Source organism: Botrytis sinoallii (assembly GCF_014898435.1).
Source record: "Botrytis sinoallii strain Bc 23 chromosome Unknown BSIN_002, whole genome shotgun sequence".
Lineage (NCBI taxonomy): Eukaryota > Fungi > Ascomycota > Leotiomycetes > Helotiales > Sclerotiniaceae > Botrytis > Botrytis sinoallii.
In genome coordinates, this window is record NW_024066029.1 from 2,908,262 (window position 1) to 2,930,876 (window position 22,615).

The 22,615-nt window shown below is 42.2% G+C and overlaps 7 protein-coding genes across 7 annotated transcripts; 3 read left to right on the top strand and 4 right to left on the bottom strand.

The window, feature by feature from the left end:
* The first annotated feature begins 243 nt into the window (after nucleotides 1-243).
* On the top strand, nucleotides 244-2,026 carry EAF02_001784 (uncharacterized protein). Its single transcript, XM_038897832.1, has 5 exons — nucleotides 244-368; nucleotides 504-674; nucleotides 981-1,093; nucleotides 1,682-1,826; nucleotides 1,897-2,026. Exons 2-4 carry the CDS (start codon nucleotides 560-562, stop codon nucleotides 1,778-1,780), a joined length of 327 nt encoding a protein of 108 aa, XP_038762807.1. The 5' UTR covers nucleotides 244-368; nucleotides 504-559; the 3' UTR covers nucleotides 1,781-1,826; nucleotides 1,897-2,026.
* A 1,349-nt stretch (nucleotides 2,027-3,375) lies between these two features.
* Nucleotides 3,376-3,885, bottom strand: EAF02_001785 (uncharacterized protein; the record flags this gene model as incomplete). Its single annotated transcript, XM_038897833.1, has 1 exon — nucleotides 3,376-3,885. One exon carries the CDS (start codon nucleotides 3,883-3,885, stop codon nucleotides 3,376-3,378), a length of 510 nt encoding a protein of 169 aa, XP_038762808.1.
* A 992-nt stretch (nucleotides 3,886-4,877) lies between these two features.
* On the bottom strand, nucleotides 4,878-5,825 carry EAF02_001786 (uncharacterized protein; the record flags this gene model as incomplete). Its single annotated transcript, XM_038897834.1, has 1 exon — nucleotides 4,878-5,825. One exon carries the CDS (start codon nucleotides 5,823-5,825, stop codon nucleotides 4,878-4,880), a length of 948 nt encoding a protein of 315 aa, XP_038762809.1.
* Nucleotides 5,826-9,728: 3,903 nt separating this feature from the next.
* Nucleotides 9,729-10,478, bottom strand: EAF02_001787 (uncharacterized protein; the record flags this gene model as incomplete). The annotated part of the gene is made up of 1 exon (XM_038897835.1): nucleotides 9,729-10,478. One exon carries the CDS (start codon nucleotides 10,476-10,478, stop codon nucleotides 9,729-9,731), a length of 750 nt encoding a protein of 249 aa, XP_038762810.1.
* Nucleotides 10,479-11,768: 1,290 nt separating this feature from the next.
* EAF02_001788 (uncharacterized protein) lies at nucleotides 11,769-15,090 on the bottom strand (the record flags this gene model as incomplete). Its single annotated transcript, XM_038897836.1, has 2 exons — nucleotides 11,769-12,698; nucleotides 12,745-15,090. 2 exons carry the CDS (start codon nucleotides 15,088-15,090, stop codon nucleotides 11,769-11,771), a joined length of 3,276 nt encoding a protein of 1,091 aa, XP_038762811.1.
* Nucleotides 15,091-16,415: 1,325 nt separating this feature from the next.
* Nucleotides 16,416-18,809, top strand: EAF02_001789 (uncharacterized protein; the record flags this gene model as incomplete). The annotated part of the gene is made up of 5 exons (XM_038897837.1): nucleotides 16,416-16,486; nucleotides 16,539-16,671; nucleotides 16,726-17,010; nucleotides 17,059-17,860; nucleotides 17,908-18,809. 5 exons carry the CDS (start codon nucleotides 16,416-16,418, stop codon nucleotides 18,807-18,809), a joined length of 2,193 nt encoding a protein of 730 aa, XP_038762812.1.
* A 984-nt stretch (nucleotides 18,810-19,793) lies between these two features.
* EAF02_001790 (uncharacterized protein) lies at nucleotides 19,794-22,461 on the top strand (the record flags this gene model as incomplete). The annotated part of the gene is made up of 5 exons (XM_038897838.1): nucleotides 19,794-19,890; nucleotides 19,961-20,167; nucleotides 20,333-20,998; nucleotides 21,048-21,203; nucleotides 21,251-22,461. 5 exons carry the CDS (start codon nucleotides 19,794-19,796, stop codon nucleotides 22,459-22,461), a joined length of 2,337 nt encoding a protein of 778 aa, XP_038762813.1.
* Between the last annotated feature and the right edge of the window lie 154 nt (nucleotides 22,462-22,615).

Below are 22,615 nucleotides of genomic sequence, written 5' to 3' on the forward strand. Positions count from 1 at the left end.
TATATCTGTACGAACAGAGTAGGAACCTGTAAATCATTGACGTCATCATGTCCCACATCTTCCACTTCCCCACCACCAAGCTTCGAAATGCACATGAAATGTCATGTCTAGGAGCAGGTTTTCTTCAATCGAGGATTGGATTTTGAGTTGGGATGATGGGACAGACCAATGGAGGAGGAGAAATTACCTAGGTATGATGGTGAGGTATGAGGTAGAATGGTTTTGGCACTAGTGGATGGGGAGCTAGAGGGAGGGGGGATTATTATTGTGCTTGTTTCTTCTTTTCTTTCTTGTTGATGTTTATTTTTATATTTTATATTTTCAATTGAGATTTAGATTTGAGATTTGTTAGGAAGAACGATTAAATTGTAAGTTATTCAGCTCGGTGAGATGAATTGGTGTTTGTACGTCTTTTTCGTTGGTTTCTTGATTGTGTAGTACAGGAGAAGAAGAAGATGAAGAAGAGAAGATGAAGAGTCAATCAACTAATCCCTTTCAATTAGAAATAAAACAATCACATTCATATTCACATTCACCTCAATCAACAACAAACACAAAAATGTCTTTCATCCTCCGTCAATCGATTCGAGCTGCTCGTCCAGTCTCCATCGCTTTCCCCACCAAACGTACATTTGCCATCTCGAGCATGCGAGCTTTAAAAGAGAGTGATAGACGTGAGTTATTTTCTTCTTTGAAATATGATTTGGATGGAATTGTCTGGGAAATTGTATGCGGAGTTACCTCTGCGATATATTGGACCTCATATGTCCGGAGGGGTTGGGATGTAGTAATTGAGTACGAAATACGAGATGCGAGGGCTCTGGTGTATGGATTCTAGGATGATTTGCTGTTCTTGAGTTCTTTTCACTTCTTGTTGCTCTTTTCTAAGGATAATATTCTTATGCACCTTTTCATCTCCGCCCGAAGTCATTGAATCGATTTAAAAATTAAGAGATACTAATTCAATGCATGAAATTTAGATGCCCCAGAAAAAGCTGCGGATTATGAACGTCATAAGCAAGATCAATTGGCCAAACAAAAGGAGGGAAAGAATCACTGGAAACCAGAATTGGCTAGTGATAGTGAAGAAGCTGTAGGTTATTCTTGGTCTTATACTCTATAAATTTTCCTGCGATTGTACAACTCGCCTTCAATATGTGTAAAGAGACAGTAACTCTCAAGAGAAGTCTCGCATGTATGGAAGCTGCACTGAATTCAATCTTCCCATCTGAAATTTTGGTTCAATCAATTGGTGTTCGGAAGGGTCGAGATAGAAAGAAGATCTTGGCTACGAAATCAAGGGGTGTGAAGGATGAGAAAGAGAAGATGGTCTTGGAGGAAAAGATACTTGGGTGGAAATACACCGTATAGGGTTTCTCTTTTGTCTAGTGAGTTGGAGTCGTTGAGAAAAAAGGGAATGTGGGAGGAGGATGTGATTACTTCTGTAAAGGTGGGAGAAGGGGAAGTGGAGATAAGGAGGGGGAACCCCTCGAAAAGGGAGGGACTAGCAAGTGGGGATTGGGGGACTGAGTAGTTTCATCTGCCTTGCTTTCCTTCCTCAATTTTGAGATTTATTTGAATTTATTCATTGGCGTTTTCTTATTTCCTTTTCTTTTTATACTCAGCCCTACGTACAAAATAATTATAAGGAAAGACAGTTCACTAATACAATAACACACAGGTAGCAGCAGATCGCCACGAACATGATGATCATTCCGCAGAGGGACTCAAGGAATTACAAAAGGAGACTGCGGGACATGCCGAAGAGAAACATAAGTGAGATGGTCCTTTGTAATGAGCGAGCGAGTTCTTGAAATATTGTTCATGTGAGATGATTTTTTGTATTTTGGGAATGTAGGATTTTTGGTGAGTGGTTTGCTGATTGTTAAATTTTAGGAATGGAACGAGTCAGGATAGTGGGTTGTAGATTTGGATTTGGGGATTTAGGGGTGGGGTTGAGGAGGGTGGAAATTGAGGAAATACTGTTGAGATGAGGGGGGTGAGGTGTTCCTGGAGGTTTAGGGGAGTGAGAAAGAAGGGAGGTAGGCATGGAAAATGGAGAAAATGGATTGAAGGAAAATGTATGATATGGGTTTAATGACAGTACCATTAATAACATGGCTATCTACGAATGCGATTTCAAAGTTTTTGATGTGAATCAATAGAATGGAATTGAAGAGAAGGTGTGGAGTGAACGATTGAGGATTGAGGATTTGCAATTTAGGGTTTGAGGTTGGGGATTTGGAATTTAAAGCTGAAGTCCGCGATTCTCGTCTTTTTGATATAATGAATAGGTAGATAGATGTATACACATATAGCACCTATATTTATATACCTATCTATCAACTACACATCGAATCTTACAAGTATAAGTTGAGAGAAAAGTAGCTTTCGAAATCTGTATGATAGTATGGATATGAGGAGATGGATATCTGGATAGGTGAAAACAGACTGGATTTTTTTTATTTTTTTTATTTTTATTTTTTTTATATAAGGGAGGGAGAATAAAAAGAAGTTGTGATGGAATGGAAGGTGGAATTTTTGTCTTTTATCTTTTGTTTTCTGGATTTGCGGTTAAGCGAGGGGTTGGGGGAGGGGAGGGAGGGGTGAAGAGGAGTGTAAGAGGTAAAGGGAATTGATTTGTGATGTGCTATCGACTCTAGCGGTATAGATAGTTTAGACCTTGCGAGAAATTTCATCGTCTGGGGGGTTTATGTTCTGTGGGAGTGAGGAGTGATTTTTCTCTCTCGGGTTAGATAGCTTGATTAGGTAGGTATGCAACAATTTATCATCCTGTATATTCGGTTAATACCTAGGTATTATAATTATATATATTCACGATTCTTTGATATTGAAATAGTCTTATTGACGAGGGCAAATGAGTCTTTTTGGTTATTTTTTGTTTATACTATACGTCTAGGTATGAGGGGTGGGGATAGTGTGTGTAGTGTGTGTTCTGTTTATATAATCTCGATGTTTGTAACGCCGAAAACTCCAATAGCTAGTACTCCAAAATTCCAATGGGTTGATGCTTGATGCTTTGATACTATTTAGCTTTAGGAATCTAATATTCCGGTCTGGGAAAGTGGATTTGAAAAGCTGGCTGGGTGGAGATCTTTGGATGTGGGATCTTTGAGAAAGAAATCCAATCTTGGTGTTCGCTCGATTTGGATAGTTGAGATCCCTACGACGGTGGTACTCGGATCTACATAGTTCTCAATTATTTTTTGTTGTTTTCGCTCGCTCTTCTATCGCACTTTGCTTGGGCTTCGGTAACTTAACCTTATGCATCTTCAATCTACGGTTTTTGTCGAGTGCATCTTGACGCAAGAATGGGTTGGCTCCACAATCATTGCCCACTTCACATGTATATATCTATCGTTTTTTCGGATGCTCGTCCTGGTTATGCTTTTCAAGGTCCTCCTCTTTGGAAAAAGTTACGAACCTGCAGTGCAATCCTGGGCACATGAGAGGTGTCTTCTTTTTCTTTGGGGGGTCCGTTCTGCCTGCAGATCCGGATCCGCTGGTGGAATTCGAAGAGCTTGCAACGACGGTGGGAGGTTTGGTAGGTTTGGGGATAGAAGCATTAGTAGTGGGGATTTTGGTGGATTTTGAAGAGCTGGCAGCGGGTGATTCTCTAGGTTCTGGAAAGCTGCCAGGGGAAGGCTTGGGGAGACCCCGAGTGCCATACTTAGGATGTATTCTAGAATTTCCAGTGCTAGTAATGAAACGATCGGAAGGTTGCGAAGAGTTAGAAGCGGGAGGATTTGAAGGGCTAGCCTTGGGATTTCCGGTCTTGGTAGAATCAGTGGCAGGTTTCTTTGATTCTCTGGTTCTAGAGGCATCTCCGCTGGCCTCTGTGTTGTTATTCTCTCGAGACCTCATACTTATAGCTCTTGCTGTATATAAGTTATTGGCAAGTCGATAGACAGATAAAGGTAGACGAAGGTGGATATTTATAGATTTGAATCTGGAAATTATGTTTGTATGAGAATGGGATTCTGTACTCAAAGTCGAGAGAATATGAGATGAGATGATTTATATAATGAAGTAAAAAACGATAGAAAAGGCACTGTTTAAATACGTTTCCACAAACCCTTCTGATCAATCTCTTCATTCAAATTGTTCCACTATGTTGGCGGTGGTGTGTAAAATTTTCATCGTGTTAAGCGTCATATTAATCAATCATACCCTCAGATTATGTTTACCTAGTTCAAAAGTGGTCATCATCAGGACGTATGCAGTACAAGGGCCCTTTTGAAGACCAGTTCGCACGAGATTATATATTGTCTCATCTCAGAACGGTGAGTAGACCTGTAGGCCATGAGGAAATATTGAATTTTTAGGCAGCACAGAAAGAGGTGTTGGAGTTACGCACTCGCTTCTTCACTTCACTAAGGGAGAAGATTAGTTCTTTTTGTAATTCAATATATGACCCTATTATTATCATTTCGTTCAATCACTGTTCTTCCTCGTAATACGCTATTATTGCGTGTAATAATTATTGTTTAATTGTTTGATATAAAAACTCACATTTTGATTGTTTAATATCCAATAAATCATTGTAACAATTTTCAAGATATGTAATTCGATACATTAAGAGATATTCACCAGTTCATTTTTGTAGTGTCCTGTTAGTCCGTACACCCATTAGTAGTATCTTTAGAAAGAAACCCAACGTTTTCAATTGATCTTAGTGTTTGCTCGATTTGAGTAATTGAGATAAGATGTTGAGCAGACTTTTGGTAAGGTATATACACAACGCATATAGGGTTAAAAGGTATTGTAATTCTGTCTACCCAGTCCAGTGCATGTGTGGAGTACAACGTAACATGACCTCATGACACGTTTTATTCACGTGTTGTTGTTTTTGCTAACTATTTATTACGTTCTGCCTGTTTTCTTTGATGCCGGTCCGATCTCAAATGTTTGAGGTATGAATCGTGTCGATCGAATGGTTCCTCTCTACATTCATGGCCAAGTTCGCAATAGTATAAATTTGCCCTGCCCGTATGTATAGTGTCGTAATGCGATCGAAATCTGAACTTCTCAGAGTAGCTCTTGGTTTCACAGCCTTTTTCTGGGCATATGTAACGACCTTCATTGTTCTGTGTGTATGGGTAGTCGGCCCTGGGTTCAGGTTCTGTTCCGCCGGCAGGATTTGAAGAGCTAGCAGTGGGAGGTTTGCCAGAATTCGAAGAGCTGGCGGTGGAAAGTTTGCCAGAATTCGAAGAGTTGGCAGTGGAAAGTTTCTTTACTGGATCTCTAGTCCTAGAGGCGCTAGCAGACCGATTACGCTTGCCTTTTTCTCTGGCACTACTACGACCCTCCCTTCCTTGTACTCCCGCATTATCTGTTCTTGGTTTACTACCGCTTCCACTTGAAGGTTGACTAGCGACTAGAGGAACACTTGGCTTGCGCTTTTGTGGTTCTTTCCCCCTCTTCAGATTGTCATAATCCGTTGCATCCTTAGATGCAGTTCCTCTGTCATTAGGAAGTTTTGGAGGACCATCTATTGATAAATTTGCCATTGCCGTTTCGGCCTTTTCATGGGCCTCTTTGCTGGCATCGTTGCGGTCTCTCTTAATTATAGCTCTTGCTACATTTCTGTCCTCATAATTCTTATAATCATATCTTGAAGCATTGGCTTTTTTCATCACTTCTTCACTTGACCATTCTTTTCGCCCCTTACGTATATCTCTTGCAACGTGTCTATCGGCGTAATCTTGTGCATTGTCAGATTCTGTGGCATATGCTTTGCGTTTCAATGTAGCATCGTCCCACTCGAACCACAGTGAGCTATCAGTTACAGAAACTTTGGACATTGTGAATACTGTGATATAAGTTGTTGGATAGTCGATAGACGGGTGAAGGTGAATAGTTGTGGATTTTGAATCTGGAAATTGTGTTTGTATGAAAATGAGATTCTATAATAGAAATCGAGAGAAAATGAGATGGATTGACTTATATAGGGAGCAATGAGCAATCGCAAAGATTATGTTTACGTGCATTGCTATAAATACACATTTCTAAAAATAATCTATTTTGGCCTGCTCGATAAGTGGTCAAAATCAGGACATACGTAGTACAAGGGCCCATTTGGCGTTCATTCCGCACGAAATTATAAACTGCCTACTTATAGACGAGTGAGTAGACCTACTGATTACTATTTGGAGCCAACAAGTTACTAGAAACCATAGAAAGAGGATTGATTTTGTTCGAGGTCCGGATTTTGAAGGAGACATTGGAGCAGGATTATGTACTCGCTTAATTGTCAAATTGAAGGATTTTTATAAGTTCAACGTTGAGGAATTTAAATCGTTCTAAAGCTAAATGATAAATATCTTGAGATACAAACTTTCCTTACAATAATCTAAATTAATGATCAGAATAAATTAAGTATATTCGGAAACCTTAGAGTCTTTCAAGTCGAGAATCTTGAACAATTTCAATCCAATTCAATTCTATAAGTCTCGACAGAAAATTAAGCAAATACTTCAACAAAATAGAGCAAATGTGGGGATTAGTAGATTTAAAATATGAGATGCTTAATAGGAAGATGTGAAGAAGTCTTTCATCTTCTAAAAAGAAATTTCATGCCCCTTGAGTCGAATGATCGATAACACGAGTTCTTTAGCAACCTTTGATACCGAATTTTCGAAACATAGAAAGTTGTTGAACTATTGGGAAGTACGAGTGTTCTCTAGCTCTCTAATTAATTGAGAGCTGTATGGGAGTGAGAGTATAGTGGTATTGGTCTGTTATATTCTCAAGAGTTTTGGTTACTACCGTACTTTATTTTTGCACTACTTCAACACAGGATTGATGAGGACATAGTACACAAATGGAGGCGCGTAAAAGAATCATTTCGTAGCTGAGAATGCTCCTGTTTACTACCCGCTATCTTAACTAGCGCACACCAAGTTCGTTTTTGCGTTTCTGACATCATTCGTGGAACGCGGCTTCATTTCTGTCTAACTGTATATGTGCGAGTCGAAGGGACAAAAAAATGGGTCATCGAAATGTATATTTTATCTCTTCTGAGTCATCACATATAGTTCTTCTTCGCTGTCGAAGTTTTTGTTTCTTAATGTCGCAGTTCTTTCGATAGTTTTTTCTTTACTGTCCATATAGACGAAATACATTCCATGATGACTTAACGACTGATCACTCGACATTGTCATCGGTTGATCCATCGAATTACTGATCGTTATACCTAGGGAGTGAAAACTAGATGTACATCGGTTTCTCAAATAGACGGCTGTAACTCCAATAGATTTTGAGGAAAAACGAAGTCATCACCACAAATGGAGAATTCTTAGCTCGGAAACGCTTAATTCTATTATTAGACCATGTGATTCACTCACTGATAATTACAGCTAAAAGGGATAGGACTTGGGATGAAGTACACAAGCAGATTTTGTCTTCTATAAAGAGCCCTTCTTATCCTGTCTACTTTTCTCAATAGTAAAAGGATTGAAGGCCAAGCAAGAGCAGGTGTTTCATAGGGCTATTTCTACAGTGCATACAATTGGAGAAGTCCAATTTAACTTAGCTTTGACAAATAATGCTATTGTTTTTCAGCTGCAGATTCTTTGTAGCAAGTACGACTCTCACCGGAGAGCCTTTCTACCATATGCTGCTTTGCGTTGATACAAATTGAATGTCGGTGGAATATGTTGTTGCTACTTAATCACTGTCCATTCCGAAGTTGTCGTTGTTTGTCATGGTTTTATGGTTCTACAGATATTACCTTGGAAATAAGTGTCCCAAAACACATGTTCTTTAATCCTGGATATGACTGTGCTGAACTGGAAGTAAGTTGTGCCATATCATTGTGTTGTTGGCAACTATGTCAATAGCTCTAGTGGTCACAAAGACACAACACAGCGTTAAGAAGGCAGGGCTTCCCGCCGTTCTTTTCACTCTGTTGGCTCCTACGCGACTCCAATAAGCAGCTACTAGGCCTCTCTGATTAGGTATCTTCAGATATGGAGTGCCGCATGTACGTCTTGGCGTCTGAGGTGCCAAACCCTATTGTGAGGACCGTATACCTGTTTCCTCAAGCGTCGGTTGGTTTATTATGAATGCGACGACCACTTAAATAGAGATCTATGTTCTGTTTAAGTGAGGAGAAGCAGGGATACTCACTCTTGTGAAGAATTTCACATGTGAATGACTGCATCTGGTACCCACTGGATATGGAAGCAGAGTGAATCAGATCGAAAAGAGAAGAAAGAGGCATCAGAAGTCTGTAAAAAAGCAAACCTCCTTCCTAAAAAATTCTGCATATGTGTCACTGGAAATTGAGCAGACGCCTTCCATGTGGTCTACGATGAGAGATGGAGAAACATCTCTTAGATTCCAGACTGTACACTTGGAAGGTCACCAATCACTCAATACTCATCTGAAGAATAAAATAAATTATGATAATCTCAGCTGATCAGTAGATTGTGATTATTCATCGCCGAATACTTTTCTATATCGCCTGTCACTTATATGTTCGCATTGTCGCTCATCTTGCCACCACTTTCATTGTCGTCAGATGATCTATCGACTTCCATTCTTATACATGCAGATATGCAGATATTATTTAGGTCAACGTTTAACTATATTAATATTCGCCACGCAGAAAGAAGGGCGTTTCACAAACCATGGATCATCTTTGTGCTTTTCAAAGCTGCCATAAATATGCTAGATCTTCGTACAATGGCGACTTAAATAGAAGTCTAGACCTTCTTGACAGTATTCCGAAGCGGGGTCCGGAGTAGTAGCTCATAAAATATTCACTTAGCACGCATATTGGGCACTTAGCCCAATACAATCATCCATACGATTGAAAGACTTGTACTGTGGTCATAAGACGTACAATGAATAGCTGAATAGTGGTGGATATTTTCAAAAGTGGTATGAGTGGAGGGCTCCTTTTAAGAGCCGAAGTAGCCCAAGCTAGATTCTGCGTGCTAAAGAACGCATTAATAAGAGTATATTAGTTGCGATCAACTGTTTTCTACATAACGTGTTCTTCCTCCGAAAAATAGCACCAAAGAGTTCGCTTAAGTTGGTGTCAGATGTTTGAGTGCAATTTCGTCAGCGTCTTCATTGGCCGTCTCATCTTGTTTCCACTGTCTTTCAACATCTCTCACTGTCGGATTCTAGTAAATTTTCTATTTCTATGATCTTGAACCCGAATATCAAATATCAATATCCAGGATATTTGTACTTCAATATTTTGTCAAAACAGTTAACACCACTGCATATACCAGCCCCTTGCGAGGCTTTATGGGTTGCTTCTGGACTATGATCCCATCTCGATACCCACTACAACGAGCTTTTATAAAGAGGAGTTTGGAAAATCAGAAGAGGTGGCCTGGATTTCTAGTCTACGGAAAGATAAGGATTGAGTTCAATAGTAGTGAATGTATTTACGAGCAGAGCTCTTGAGTGAACAAAAAAGGAGAAGAATAGGAATCCGCTCACTTGAGAAGGCCAAGTGAATCATTCCATTATTGACAACTTTTATCCTGGTCACTAATTTGTGATATCTACTGTTTTCCCACGAAAAAGCACCAAAAGCAATGGAAAGAATTGTGCTTGCCCTTACTCTGGAGCACACTACCCAGAGCTATTTCTACAGATTGAAGCTACTTAGAAAGAAAGCCTCATATATTGTACATCTCATTCTAAATCTCCGAATTTCATAATCTCACATCCACTTCACAACCCCTCTACCAAGCACAAACCTCCCCCGTCGCCGCATCCAAGAAACTCCCCGATTGTTCCTTCTTCACTCTATCAAACAACCTCACCAACTGCTCAATACAATCCTCAAACGCCGTAGGCGCCTCTCCCATTCCCACTCCCCTCGCCGCCTCATTCCCCATATCCGTCTTGACCCACCCCGGATTAAACACCACACTCGTCACCTCCGGTACTTCAAACGAAAGCTTCCTCACCATATAATTAACCGCCGCTTTACTCATCCCATAAGAAGCAAACGGAACCCGAACCTCCTCACACGCAGCAATCGAACCCAACAACGAAGAAATAGTAAAGAACCGCGGATTCTCAGAAGCGAGAAGAAGCGGATGGAATGCTTGAAATAGTAATAAAGGTGCAATAGTATTAACATCGATATGTCTCCTAATCGATTCTGGCGAGGATTTCAAAACCGGGACGATGGCGTCAGATTCCATCATTCCAGCGTTGGAGATGAGGACATCGAGTTTGGTGATTCCGTGTGTGGATTTCAGCTCGGAGACGGCGGTCAGGGGGTCGGTTTCGGAAGTGGAATCGATTTTTATGGGTATGATTTTGCTGTTTTGGCCGAGGGGGATGGAGGAGAAGATGGGGATGGAGGAGGAGAGAGTGCGCACGGCGGCGATGACGATGGTGTTTGGGCGGGAAACCAGCTTAGTGAGGAGACCTTTGCCGATTCCGCGGTTGGCGCCGGTGATGAGGTAGGTGGTTTCGGACATGCTGAGAAGAATGATGTGATGAAGTGTGGGACTGGGATGATAGAATCGATCGAAGCTTGACTGAAAAGCTCTCTCGCTTGAAAATAAAAACAAAACAAAATCATTAATTCCGTCCATCCATCCTCCTCATATACCAAAATCTCACGAGATGAACCCAACACTTCCCCACTGTTGTATCCACCCATTTATATCAATCACAAATCCCGATGATTTCACATCACGAAAATATATCCGAAAATCCGAAAATGACATAAGTGACTAGAAAAACTTCAAAAGCCACCTTGTACAAAAAGCCAAACCGATATCATATAGAACCAGTTCAGTTCCTTCACATGGAACAATATCACTGAATTAGGCGATCAGCCTCGAGAATCGCTACTACCTATGTAAGGTTATTTATTTATATCAAGTAAATAATTCAAGTAATCTCTCCTCCTTCGTTTTTAGCCAGTAAGCAGCCCTTTCAAATCTCAGGATAAAATTTCCCATGGTCCATCGATGAGTAAAAGCTAGACCGGCTCGCCGGGGTGTTCAATTGAGAATCCATATATGTAACAAAGATACATACACACTACCCCACCTCCTCACAAATCTAGCACGCGAGCACGCTTAACAATACCACATCAGGATACAGCCCCTTTTTCTCACATACCTACTCTGTGGTATGACAGGATTCGGCTACAGCATGAATACATCAGTATGCCCAATTTAATATTTCCATCGCTATCCGCAGCTGTTTGCTTACATTCTTATCGAAATGCGTGTAGATTAGGTTGTTTTGAGCACATAATTGAACCATCACGACGAAGTCTACAAAAAGTATAACAGACAGTTAGAAGGAAAGAAAACAAACTATGGATTCGATATCATAGTCACTAATGTATATACTCACAATACTCTGTAAACAACACCCGATAAAATCCGATGGATTATCTATATTTTAATAGTATAAAGAATGAAGACTATATAACAATAGCACTTTCGCATACATCAAGTACAAATCTACCTTGTATCAATTCAATTCAATTCATCCTCGTTGTCAAAAAAACTGTTGTACCATTCATTCATTCACTCATTCATGTAGACAATATTTGCATCTTCCCCATCCAAAGCCTCCAACCGGTCGCATATAAACATTGTTCCTTTCCATTTCCCTTTCCCGCATCGAGCTACCCAACTATACAACCAACGCCTGCTCTAAATACATTTCCATTGAGTTGAGCCCCTCCCATGACGCCAAAATTTGTAAACCATGACTCCATTGCTGAAAGTAGCCAATTGTCGTAGATATCAAGCAGCGCCTTGACGACGGTAAAAGATCATAACAGTTCGATAGCTTTGTGTATCAGCAAAAGTTTTACCTGGTATCACTCTACTATCATTGAACTCGTGCCAATTATCGGTCCATCTGTTATTCGGATCTATCCTACGGACCAACGCCCAATAGTGCCCAGATTCCGTTGATCCACTGTGTTGTACCGCGGCATAACAATCGTATAAGAATGGTGGTTTCTGATGCGGAAGAACTCGATCCGAATATCCGTCTTTCTGTGATAGCCATGTGTACTCTGCCATATCAAGAACCAATGGAAAGTTTACTTGAACATTTAAGCGATTACCCTGTATTTCACCAGCCATTTGAGCTACCTTGAAAGGAAAGACGAGGTAGTCCGGGAGACTAGAAAAGAGCTGCCTCTGGATTTTGGTGCGCGAGTGTGTGACACCACATCCATCGCAATCCAATCCCGTTCTCTCTTCAGTCAGGCAATACGTCCGAAGCAGAGAGTGCAAATTTTGATTTAACCCTCCATTCGGATCAACCCCTAGATATATTATAGGAGATAACATATCTGAGGTGACGCTAGTGTCCTTACAAGTCTCACAAACTATCTCATACATCTTTTGATTACAGACAAGTTTTGCTAGGGGCGAATTCAACGTTTCAAGGGCCCTTTCGTATCCTTCGCGACAGTTTTGAGTTCTTGGCAATTCACTTTTCTCCTTTGCAGAAAAAGTTGAGACATCACCTAAAAGTCCAGTCTTGTCGCGATGGATATTTTGTTCGTCCATGATAACATCAAAAAGCCAAGCTAAAAACTCGTTGGCATCATGCTGTCTAGCAGTTCCAAAAGTTGTATCGGGTCTATGATGGTCACCCATGCGAGACTGATCAAGGCCTATGTAACCTTCATGGCCAACAGCAGTTGCATGGACGTATTGCTACAAATTGTTAGCCGATGGAATTCGTAGATTATAAAAAGCTTACTTGAAACATTCTTGGAACAATCTCGTCGTACTTCCCACACCACATATGCTGTAGCAAGCTGCGCAGAGCCCGGGTCATCAACAGCCTCGGGGGGCTATCTTCGCCTGGTTTTTTCGGGACTTCCGGAATACAAGGATATTGGAATTTAATAAACATGTTTCTTATTCCTGGCGAGGAACCAATAGCCTGGACAATGGCGTTCATGTAACAGAGACCACCCGTGATGTTTCTTAATCCACAGAGACCAGGGTCTATTACGGGTGGAGCGCTGGAATTTCCTCCTGTCATGGCATAATTCTTGTAGGGTGTCTGTTCGAAAATGCCATTAGATCTCTGTCTTGGAAGAGCCGGTGGCGGACGAGTTGGTGGGGCTGAAATTTTTGATCCATCATAGAGAGGCAATGACCTTGGCATTGATGGCGAGGCCATGGATTGCTTGATTGATGGAAGCTCTGGGTATCTCCTCATGAAGTCCTCGGTAGTTCTGGCATAATAAGATTCGTCCATGGCAGAATCCTGAGCAGGTGATTCATCGTCGGAATTTTGTTTTAAAGCTTGATCCCATTTTTCTTCCTCTGCTGCTGATAAAGTTCGTAATCTAGGTGTTCTCTTTGCGACTAAACCTCTTCGAGCTATAGAAACTCGACCCAAACCTTGATGGTCATGTTTCTTGTTTCTGACCAGAGATTTATTGCCAGGCATTTCGCTCTTTAATACATTCGGCCCAAAGAGGTCTATCCAAGAGTCTAGACCGCCAACAAGTAGCATTGGTCGTCGCTTCAATCGATGATCGTAAGCATGATCGTAGATAATTTTACTAAATTGTTGCAAATGATTAAGAGGTTCGCCTGGAACATGTTCCGTGTTTATTGGCATCGACGATTGATCGTAATAGACTATCAAGTCAAATGTATGCCTCTGATCGTACAACCTTTGTTCCGGTTCAGGAGATAGAACAATTCCCTCCCCAAGATCTTCTGCGGACATGTCTTTTCGTAGAGCTATAGGTTCAATGCAAATGATCGATGAGGCCATGATGTGCCCCTCATTGAATTCTTCTCTGCTTCTAATATCCACGATCAAGACACTCAAGGTTTTAGAGCCCATTTTGAGAAAACCATGAAGCTGCTCGGCAGTAATAGTTGTAGCGTTGGGTATTGATGGCTTGTCAATCCGGGGTTCAGGCTCAGGATGACCATGGTCAAATGTGTAATTATTGACCTCAGAGTTAGAGAAATAATCAGTTGCATCGTCAACTACGATTCGATTGCGAGAGACTTTTGCGACTGAATTAGAAGGCTCTCTTTTTCCGTTAAAGTAGGAAGACCCTCGAGATAACAGTGGCGGTTGACTGTTAGTCGAAACCACGTCTGTACTACGGGCTGGACTATAGATTGCATCAGGCATTCTCGGCATCATGGGAACACTAGTATCCATGTCAAGGATGGGTTTTTCTGTCTTGAGAGTTGCTGGGCTCATTGGCATTTCTCTTGGGCCGAGAGGCCGCAATATACTCGCATTTTGCTTGTACTGCGATGCCGAATTGATTGACTTTTGGTCTATTTTGATTTCATCTGGAATAGTAATTTGTTGAGTCCTAATCCTAGGATCTTGAGTAGGGGTTGTAGTATTTTGACTCCTCAAACGTGCGAATCTTGCGGCCAAGTCGCTCTCGGATGAGCTGGGCAGACTGGATGATACGCCATTTGCTGTTTGTATAGAATTGCCATGAAGCCCTTGTGGTTTCGGTTGTATCACTGGCTTTTGACGGGGTTCAATCTTTTTATTGGTTGGGTTGCTATTGACATCGGATATGGTTGGCTTGAATGCAATGTTATTGGCATTTCCAGGAACAGATTGTCCATTGTACGGAAGTAAACTAGATGGGCTGACTCCGGTTCTTGTGTTATCCTCCTTGATTATTTTCTTGACTTCCTCGAATTTATGATGTTGTACATTGAGCCGTTTCTGCAAGCCAGCGTATAGTCGAGTGTAATCCGACCTACTCCTTAGATCTGGATAATGCGGACTCTGGGGGATATATTCCACGGCTATTGTAAAGGCTATGATGTACTGTTGAAGAGCCAAGTCCAGGCGTTTAAAGTCTAGGTATGTTTCCGCATGTTTCGCGGCTTCTTCGCCAGCTTCCAGCAACTTCCGTAACGAGGACTGTCTATCGACAAGTGGTTTCGCATTCACCAGATCGTCTAGATGCGGTAGTATTCGACTACTAGCATTCAAAGTGCCAGTACCATTAACGCCATCTTTCTTTGTGTTGTTGATTGGCCCAGTTCCATTGATTGAGGTAGTTCGCAGGTGGGGGCCACCGATGGCCGCTGGACTCATGGTTATAGATTTTCAAAATGCCGCTGGAGCATTCTGTTCTATGATGGAGGAGCTGGGTGTCGAATTAAGTTAAATCGTACTCTTTTAAGTTTTGGGTGGTTGAAAGGGAGACGGGAAACGACAAGAAATGTTCTGGGACCCGATATACGTGAACGGGGGATGTTCAAAGAAAGTCGAATGAAAGGAGATCAAAGAATAAATCGATGTGAAGACCGAGATGCGATTATCGAGTCGGGAAAAGGTATTGTCGTTACTTGTTGTCTTTATTGTTGCTTTGCGCCACATGCATTCTTCGAAGGCTTGAATTCCTTATGCATCAAGTATGGAGGAGATCCGTGGACTTTCGACCAGAGGATGGTTGTATACCGGTGGTAGAGTATAATCTTTATCGATAGTGGGCGGTGAGTGAGATTTGTTACTAAGTATAGTCCGTTTAGGAATGGATATGGACAGCCCGAGGTGGTAGTAAGTTGAGTTGGAGAATGATGAGTGCCGGTATTTCAACACCTTACGAATTATGGGATTGAAGAGGACTTTCAACCATGAAGCTCTCTTGATATCTTCTTTCATAGACGCATAGAATATGAATAATGAACAATATCTCTACGCGATGCCAAGACAGAGAGAGTATCCATGGATGTGCACGCAGTCATTAATATAGCACGAATCACCTGTATAGCGACCGGTACCTTGAACTGTCGAACGGTGATTTGAATGATGTCTACTACTACTAGGTCGGTATTCAATACTAGGTAGGTCCCAGGTTTCCCTAGTATGTGTGTGTGTGTTTGCCGCATGGAAATTGGATCATATTCAACGTAAACCTATCAATCTATACTAAATTCACCCTCATGATGCTCAGCACGTGCCATAAAATGCCCATAGTAATCACTTCTCATACATACAAGAGCATTCTAGCTTCATTAGTCATTTGTTTTAGAGCCACCCCCACCCCCATTGATTCAATCGTCACATTCACCAGCTTCGCATAACATCAACTTTACAATCAACCTACCTAGTACCTCAATACTCCGTACAAACATCCTCTTTACTGCAAACCCCTACCTACAAATTAGGTATCGACATACGACATACGACATAAAGATCTAATTTAATCTCATTTCGCATCAAATATTGGAGTATTCTATCGGAGAAAGGAACAGGGAAAGAAAAGGCTGAGCCCTCACACAACCATTTACCACTTCGTCATTTTGAAGCAGCCTTTTCTACAAATCACGAATACCTGACTATCAAATCCATTACACCCGTCTCCGCCCGAAACCCAAGATTCGAGCATATTAATAATTTCTTTCGAAATCGCCAAGATGATGGCAGGATGGTTCGCATCCAACTCTGCTTTGGATGAGCAGATTGAAAAAGCTACCAACTCTTCCTTGTTAGTCTTGAATTCCATCGAGAAGAGGGGGAACACTGCTGACATCAATCAGAGAGGATATCGCACTCAACCTCGAGATTTCCGATGTGATCCGTTCCAAAACTGTACGCGCAAATGAAGCTATGCGATCACTGAAACGGCGCATAGGCAACAAGAATCCCAACTTTCAACTCAGTGCACTAAATGTATAAATGACTAGGCTCCATTTATTGATGACTCTTTACTAATTCTGTTTGCAGCTCACGGATACCTGCGTCAAAAATGGCGGTTCGCACTTCCTTGTCGAAATTGCATCGCGAGAGTTTATGGATAATTTGGTTTCACTTCTCAAGGCATATGGCGGAGCTGCAGTTAATGACGACGTCAAGAACAAAATATTGGAGCTTATTCAGAGCTGGGCTACAGCGACCGAGGGTCGCAGCGAATTGTCTTACATTGGAGAGACCTATAGAGCTCTACAAAGAGAGGGGTTCCGATTTCCTCCCAAGACTGATGTCGCAAGTAGTATGCTGGATAGTAGTGCTGTGAGTAGATCATTGCTCCCTAGTAGGCTTTTATTGACCTGTTACAAGCCACCAGAATGGATAGACTCAGATGTTTGTATGCGATGTCGAACATCATTTAGCTTCACAAATCGAAAGCACCATTGCCGAAATTGTGGCAATGTTTTCGATCAACAATGCTCAAGCAAAACCTTACCCCTTCCTCACCTTGGTATTCTACAACCTGTTAGAGTAGATGATGGTTGTTACATAAAACTCACCGATAAATCTTCCAAGGGTCCTACATTTACCAATGAACGATCCCCTACGCACACATCCCACCACAAACATAAATCACATGCATCCATGCAACCTCGAGACGCCCGGGTGGATGACGGTTTTGATGAAGATCTCAAGCGAGCTTTGGCAATGAGTCTGGAGGAGGTCAATGGTCACTCGGGGGCTGGCTATGTTCCACAATCGAAACTTCAGCCTGTACCAGAATCCCGCGAACCCCCAAGTAAAGGGGTTATAACAGACGCAGGCAAGTCTGGAGAGGAAGAAGATGACGATTTAAAAGCGGCGATTGCAGCATCACTGGCCGATATGGAAGAACAGAAGAAAAAGCATACAGCTACCATTAAGGAGCAATCCTCCATTATTAATTTGAACAACTCTTCCACAGGCCACATCAGTCTCCCGAAGAACGATTACGAACTCACCCCTGTTGAGGCAGAAAATATCAATCTCTTCTCCACCCTCGTAGATAGACTACAGACCCAGCCGCCGGGGACAATTCTACGAGAGCCGCAAATCCAAGAGCTTTATGATAGCATTGGTACTCTTCGTCCAAAATTGGCCCGCACCTACGGAGAAACAATGAGCAAGCATGGTTTGTAATTATTTAGTATTCTATATACTCTGGCTAACAATTCATAGATGCTCTACTTGATTTACATGCCAAGCTTTCCACCGTTGTACGGTATTACGATCGTATGCTCGAGGAACGTTTGTCAAACACGTATAATCAACACAACATTGGGGGTTACAATCCTCCCCCGCAGGCTGCTGGACCTAGCATGTATCCTTCTATTTCTTCCAATGTACCCAATGGAAGTGGAGGGGCAGAAAGCTTTTATACGGGTAATTCTCAACGAGATTCATACGCACCGCCCCAATCCACATATTCCTACCCTACTGGTCAACAACAGCACCCTGCATACAACAAAAGGTCTTCTGTTTCCGATATCAATTATCCTACACTAGACCAGCGTAATGAGAACTATTCCCAGCAACAAGGTCATCAAATTCAACGCCAACATACTGGTAACTGGCAAACGAATGAGATTGCTCCTCAATACTCGGCTCCCCCGGCCCCTTTTCCACCCCAACAGCAACACCAGCCCCCCGTCCAAGCTCAAACACCTCAAGGTGTTCCATCTCAACCTCCTGCAAATTTTGCTCCATCGGAGTCAATTAATAAGACATCTACAGATCCTAATGCAGCGGCTTACTATGGGACTCCGGTTTCTCATCAAACCCAGCCAGCACAGGATCAATCAAAACCACAGTATTCAGTCCAGTCACCTCCTCAGTACCCGCATGCACCATCGCCTCAACAATTTAACCATCAACCACCAAACCCACAAGAGCCATCGTATCCTACTCCTCAACAGCAACCCCCATACTGGCAATCACAGCAACAGGCTCCAGCGCCTCAACAATCATGGCCTGCGCCTCCTGTATCGAGTTTTAACGGATACTCTCAAGAATCGTTCCCCTCTGCTCCACAAAATGTCCCGCAGGCTAAGGTAGTGGAAGAAAGTCTCATAGATCTTTGAGTTCATTCAAAGAAGCGAGGTGTTTTTGTGGTGCGAGTTACGTCTATGCATTTCTCTGTATCTCAGTTGGCAGAGTTCATTTCGAGGCTGGAGTTAAAAGATATCATGGAATCGAATGAATTTACGGACATCATATTCCCGGAGGAAATTGTATACTTATATTGATAGTGTAATGAAACCTGTCTTTAATTTGTGATGAGAAACATCGTCCAATTCACCCTTAAATATTTGATGTGTTCATCACGCTGAAAGAAAGCAACTATGGTCTTCTTATTATAGTACTACAGTGAAATGTATGACTTTTCTGAGATTTGTCGTCTTTGACTGTATGAAGTTCATTGCTAATAAGCAGATCTCTATACTTGTCTATTACTATTGTGTGCTAAGCTTTCTTATTAATTGTCTACCAACTAGGTAGTAAGTATCTAGTTGAGTGTATCGCACGCCACTCTGTATACTATCTTGAACTTTAAGGCAATAAACGCCATCCATACCTACGTTAATGACTCTAGCTTGATTAATTCTGGCAAGGCTTGAACAGATATCCATATACCTATGTAGTACCTGCCACCTGCCTATCAAGGTATGGTTTGGATTCGAACGGCTTGAAGCTAAAATCTAATTGAGATTTGAACCATAATACTAGTACAAATAGATGTGCCCTCCTTACCTATTTCGGATAATGATAGCTCGGAGCCCAAGCTTTCTTTCTTGATCTAAGGGTGACTAATCAAGCCCCTCGTACCACCACCAGCACCAGCACTACTAGCCTAGCTTCATCAATGACGATATTGAACCCCACGGTCATTGGAAACCTTTACTATAATTTCCAATTTCCATCCCATACATAAAAACTCGATTACCACAAACTTTTCTCACAAATTCTTCTCAATAACTTCATACTTCTCACCGACACGCAAACAATTATATCAAGTTTACAATCATATAGGTCGAATACACATAATTCTCGATATCCATTACAAAATGTCTCGCCACAAGTTTGTCAAAGCAATGGCTCTCGATTACGATGACGCAGATGACATTTACGAAGAAGATTACGATGAGGAGGAAGCTGGTCAAGGTACGAATGAGATTCCTTTTGCATATTTTCGACTGCCTCTTCGCAGACATTGGCTAATTCGTGGTATAAGAACTGAGCGAAGAAGATCAAGAACAAATGCGAGAAGGAACAATCAAAGTGCGCGAAATCTTACCGGCCGATTCGACCAATTTCACGGATAAGCAAATACAAGAAGCCTTGTGGCATTATTATTACGATATAGAAAAGTCAGTCACGTACTTGCTCAATACTTTAACGCCTAAAGTTCCTAAGAAAGCTGCTGGAAAGAAAGGTTCTGGTGAGTTGATTTCATTACGTCTTGATAGTTTTTTTTTTCTTTTGTGTTTTCGTCTCTTTTTTGTCGCATAAGAAATACATACATTATTTGGACCGGAGGTGGGTTCCTCGTCTTACATTTTGTTACCCTTCTTTTCAATGTTACTCTAGCTAATGCTGATGATAGATGTCTACAATGAAGATTATTCTTCCTCAATACACACTACAACCTCGTCTGCCAAAAACTTCTTTGCCGATACGCCATGGTTCAAAATACCTTCTGAACGTCTTGCAAAATTCACACCTCCACCACAATTCCCAGGCGGGCTTTTGGGAGGTTCTTCTGGAGGTGCTCCAAAGATGTCAAAGTTACAGGCTTTAGCGGCGGCACGGAAAAAGAAGGCACAAGAGCAGCAGAGCTCGTCCTTGGAGGTCGAAAAGCCTATGGCAAATCTTTCTCTAGACCAAACTGGGGGTGGAAGCTCAACGGAACCGCACGATGATAAGTCTACAGCAAGTAGCAGCGACTCATTATCCAAGGATGCAAAACATGGAGGATTTCCATTAAGGAAACGCAAAGATTCCAACCCGCACGAAAAGGTCCTTAAGCCGCAACCAACCTCCAGGGGCTATAAGACAGAGATTGAGCCCGCAGTTGAAGAATCTTCTCCTGTCTACCAGGCTAGCCCATCTGCTTTCGCTAGCACCATGTTTCAAACTGCAAGCGCAAGTCCGAGACGCCCTTCGGAGAATAATTTTACCATGCCGTATACTTCAGAAGTCCTGATTATGCCAGCTAACCCCTTTTCAGGACCTAGTCCAGACGACGTTGTTATAGCAGCGCAGTCGAAAGGTTCGGTACTTTCTGCGACATCAAAGAAATGAAACTAATCATATAGTAGCCGCTGGTAAAGGAAAAAAGGGACCGGCAAAGGGTCCAGCAAAAGTAGAGGGGTCAACTGATGTTGAAACACACAAGATAAAGAGCAAAGATTTAGATGTTTTAGCAGAATTCGAGAAAGCCAAAAGTAAAAATGCAGCGAACTTTGTAGTTATAGGTATATTAATATTATCAAGTCTTCACTCCACTTTCTAACCTTGACAGGTCACGTTGACGCTGGAAAAAGTACTTTGATGGGTCGTCTGCTTTACGACCTAAAAGTTGTAGATCAAAGAACAGTAGACCGTTATCGTAAGGAGGCAGAAGCAATGGGCAAATCTTCATTCGCTCTTGCCTGGGTTCTGGACCAAGGAACGGAAGAACGTAGCAGGGGAGTAACAATCGATATTGCGATGAACAAGTTCGAAACCGAAAAGACAGCATTCACAATTCTTGATGCTCCTGGTCATCGCGATTTTATTCCGAATATGATTGCTGGAGCAAGTCAAGCAGACTTCGCTGTGTTAGTAATTGACGCCAGTGTTGGATCTTTTGAATCGGGATTAAAAGGACAGACGAAAGAACATGCATTATTGGCTCGAAGTATGGGTGTTCAACGAATCATTATAGCAGTTAACAAATTAGATACTGTCAGCTGGTCACAAGAACGTTTTGATGAAATTTCACAACAAGTTTCTGCTTTCCTTACAGCAGCTGGATTCCAAGAACAGAACATCAAATTTATACCGTGTTCTGGCCTTCATGGTGATAACATCGCCAGAAAATCAACAGAACAAGCAGCGGCATGGTATACAGGACCAACTCTTGTAGAGGAACTCGATCATTCTGAACCAGTAGCCAGAGCTCTGACCAAACCCCTTCGCTTAACCATCGGCGATATCTTCCGCGGCGGCGTACAAAATCCATTGAGTATATCCGGACGCATCGAAGCCGGCTCTCTTCAAGTGGGCGATCAACTACTAGCACAACCTAGCAACGAAAAATGTTTCATCAAAGGCCTCGAAATGGATAGCGAACCGGTTGATTGGGCAGTCGCTGGCCAAATCATCACAATCCATCTTAGCGATATCGATCAAGCCCATCTCAAAATCGGCGATGTGCTTTGCACACCCAGTCAACCGATTAGTGTTATCCAAACGTTCACAGCCAAGGTTCTAGCGTTTGAGTTCTTGACCCCAATGCAAGTTGATGTTCATAGAGGTCGTATGCATACGGCGGGTAGGATTAAAGAGTTGGTGGCGGTGTTGGATAAGGGGACGGGGAAGACGATGGGGAAGAAGAAGCCGAGGATTGTGAAGCCGGCGCAGGTGGCGAGGGTGCTGGTTGAGTTGGAGGTTCCGGTGCCGTTGGAGGCGCCTGGGAGAGTTATCTTGAGGTGTGATGGGGTGACGGTTGCGGCGGGGTTGTTGGAGTAGATGGGGAGATGGATGGATGATGGGTAGATGGATGGTGGGGGGGTGCGAGGAGGGGGAGGGGGAGAGGGGGAGAGGGAGGGAATAATAAACATATGGATTGAGAATTAGATTGGCTATATATGTCTCTTGTGGCGTGGGAGGGGGGATTAATAAA

What these genes read in the sequence shown, in the direction of transcription:
- EAF02_001784 (XM_038897832.1), top strand. Translation starts at nt 560, where the DNA reads ATGTCTTTCATCCTCCGTCAATCGATTCGAGCTGCTCGTCCAGTCTCC. An exon ending in TTTAAAAGAGAGTGATAGAC is followed by an intron (nt 675 to 980) that starts GTGAGTTATTTT and finishes CATGAAATTTAG; the next exon opens with ATGCCCCAGAAAAAGCTGCG. An exon ending in CTAGTGATAGTGAAGAAGCT is followed by an intron (nt 1,094 to 1,681) that starts GTAGGTTATTCT and finishes AATAACACACAG; the next exon opens with GTAGCAGCAGATCGCCACGA.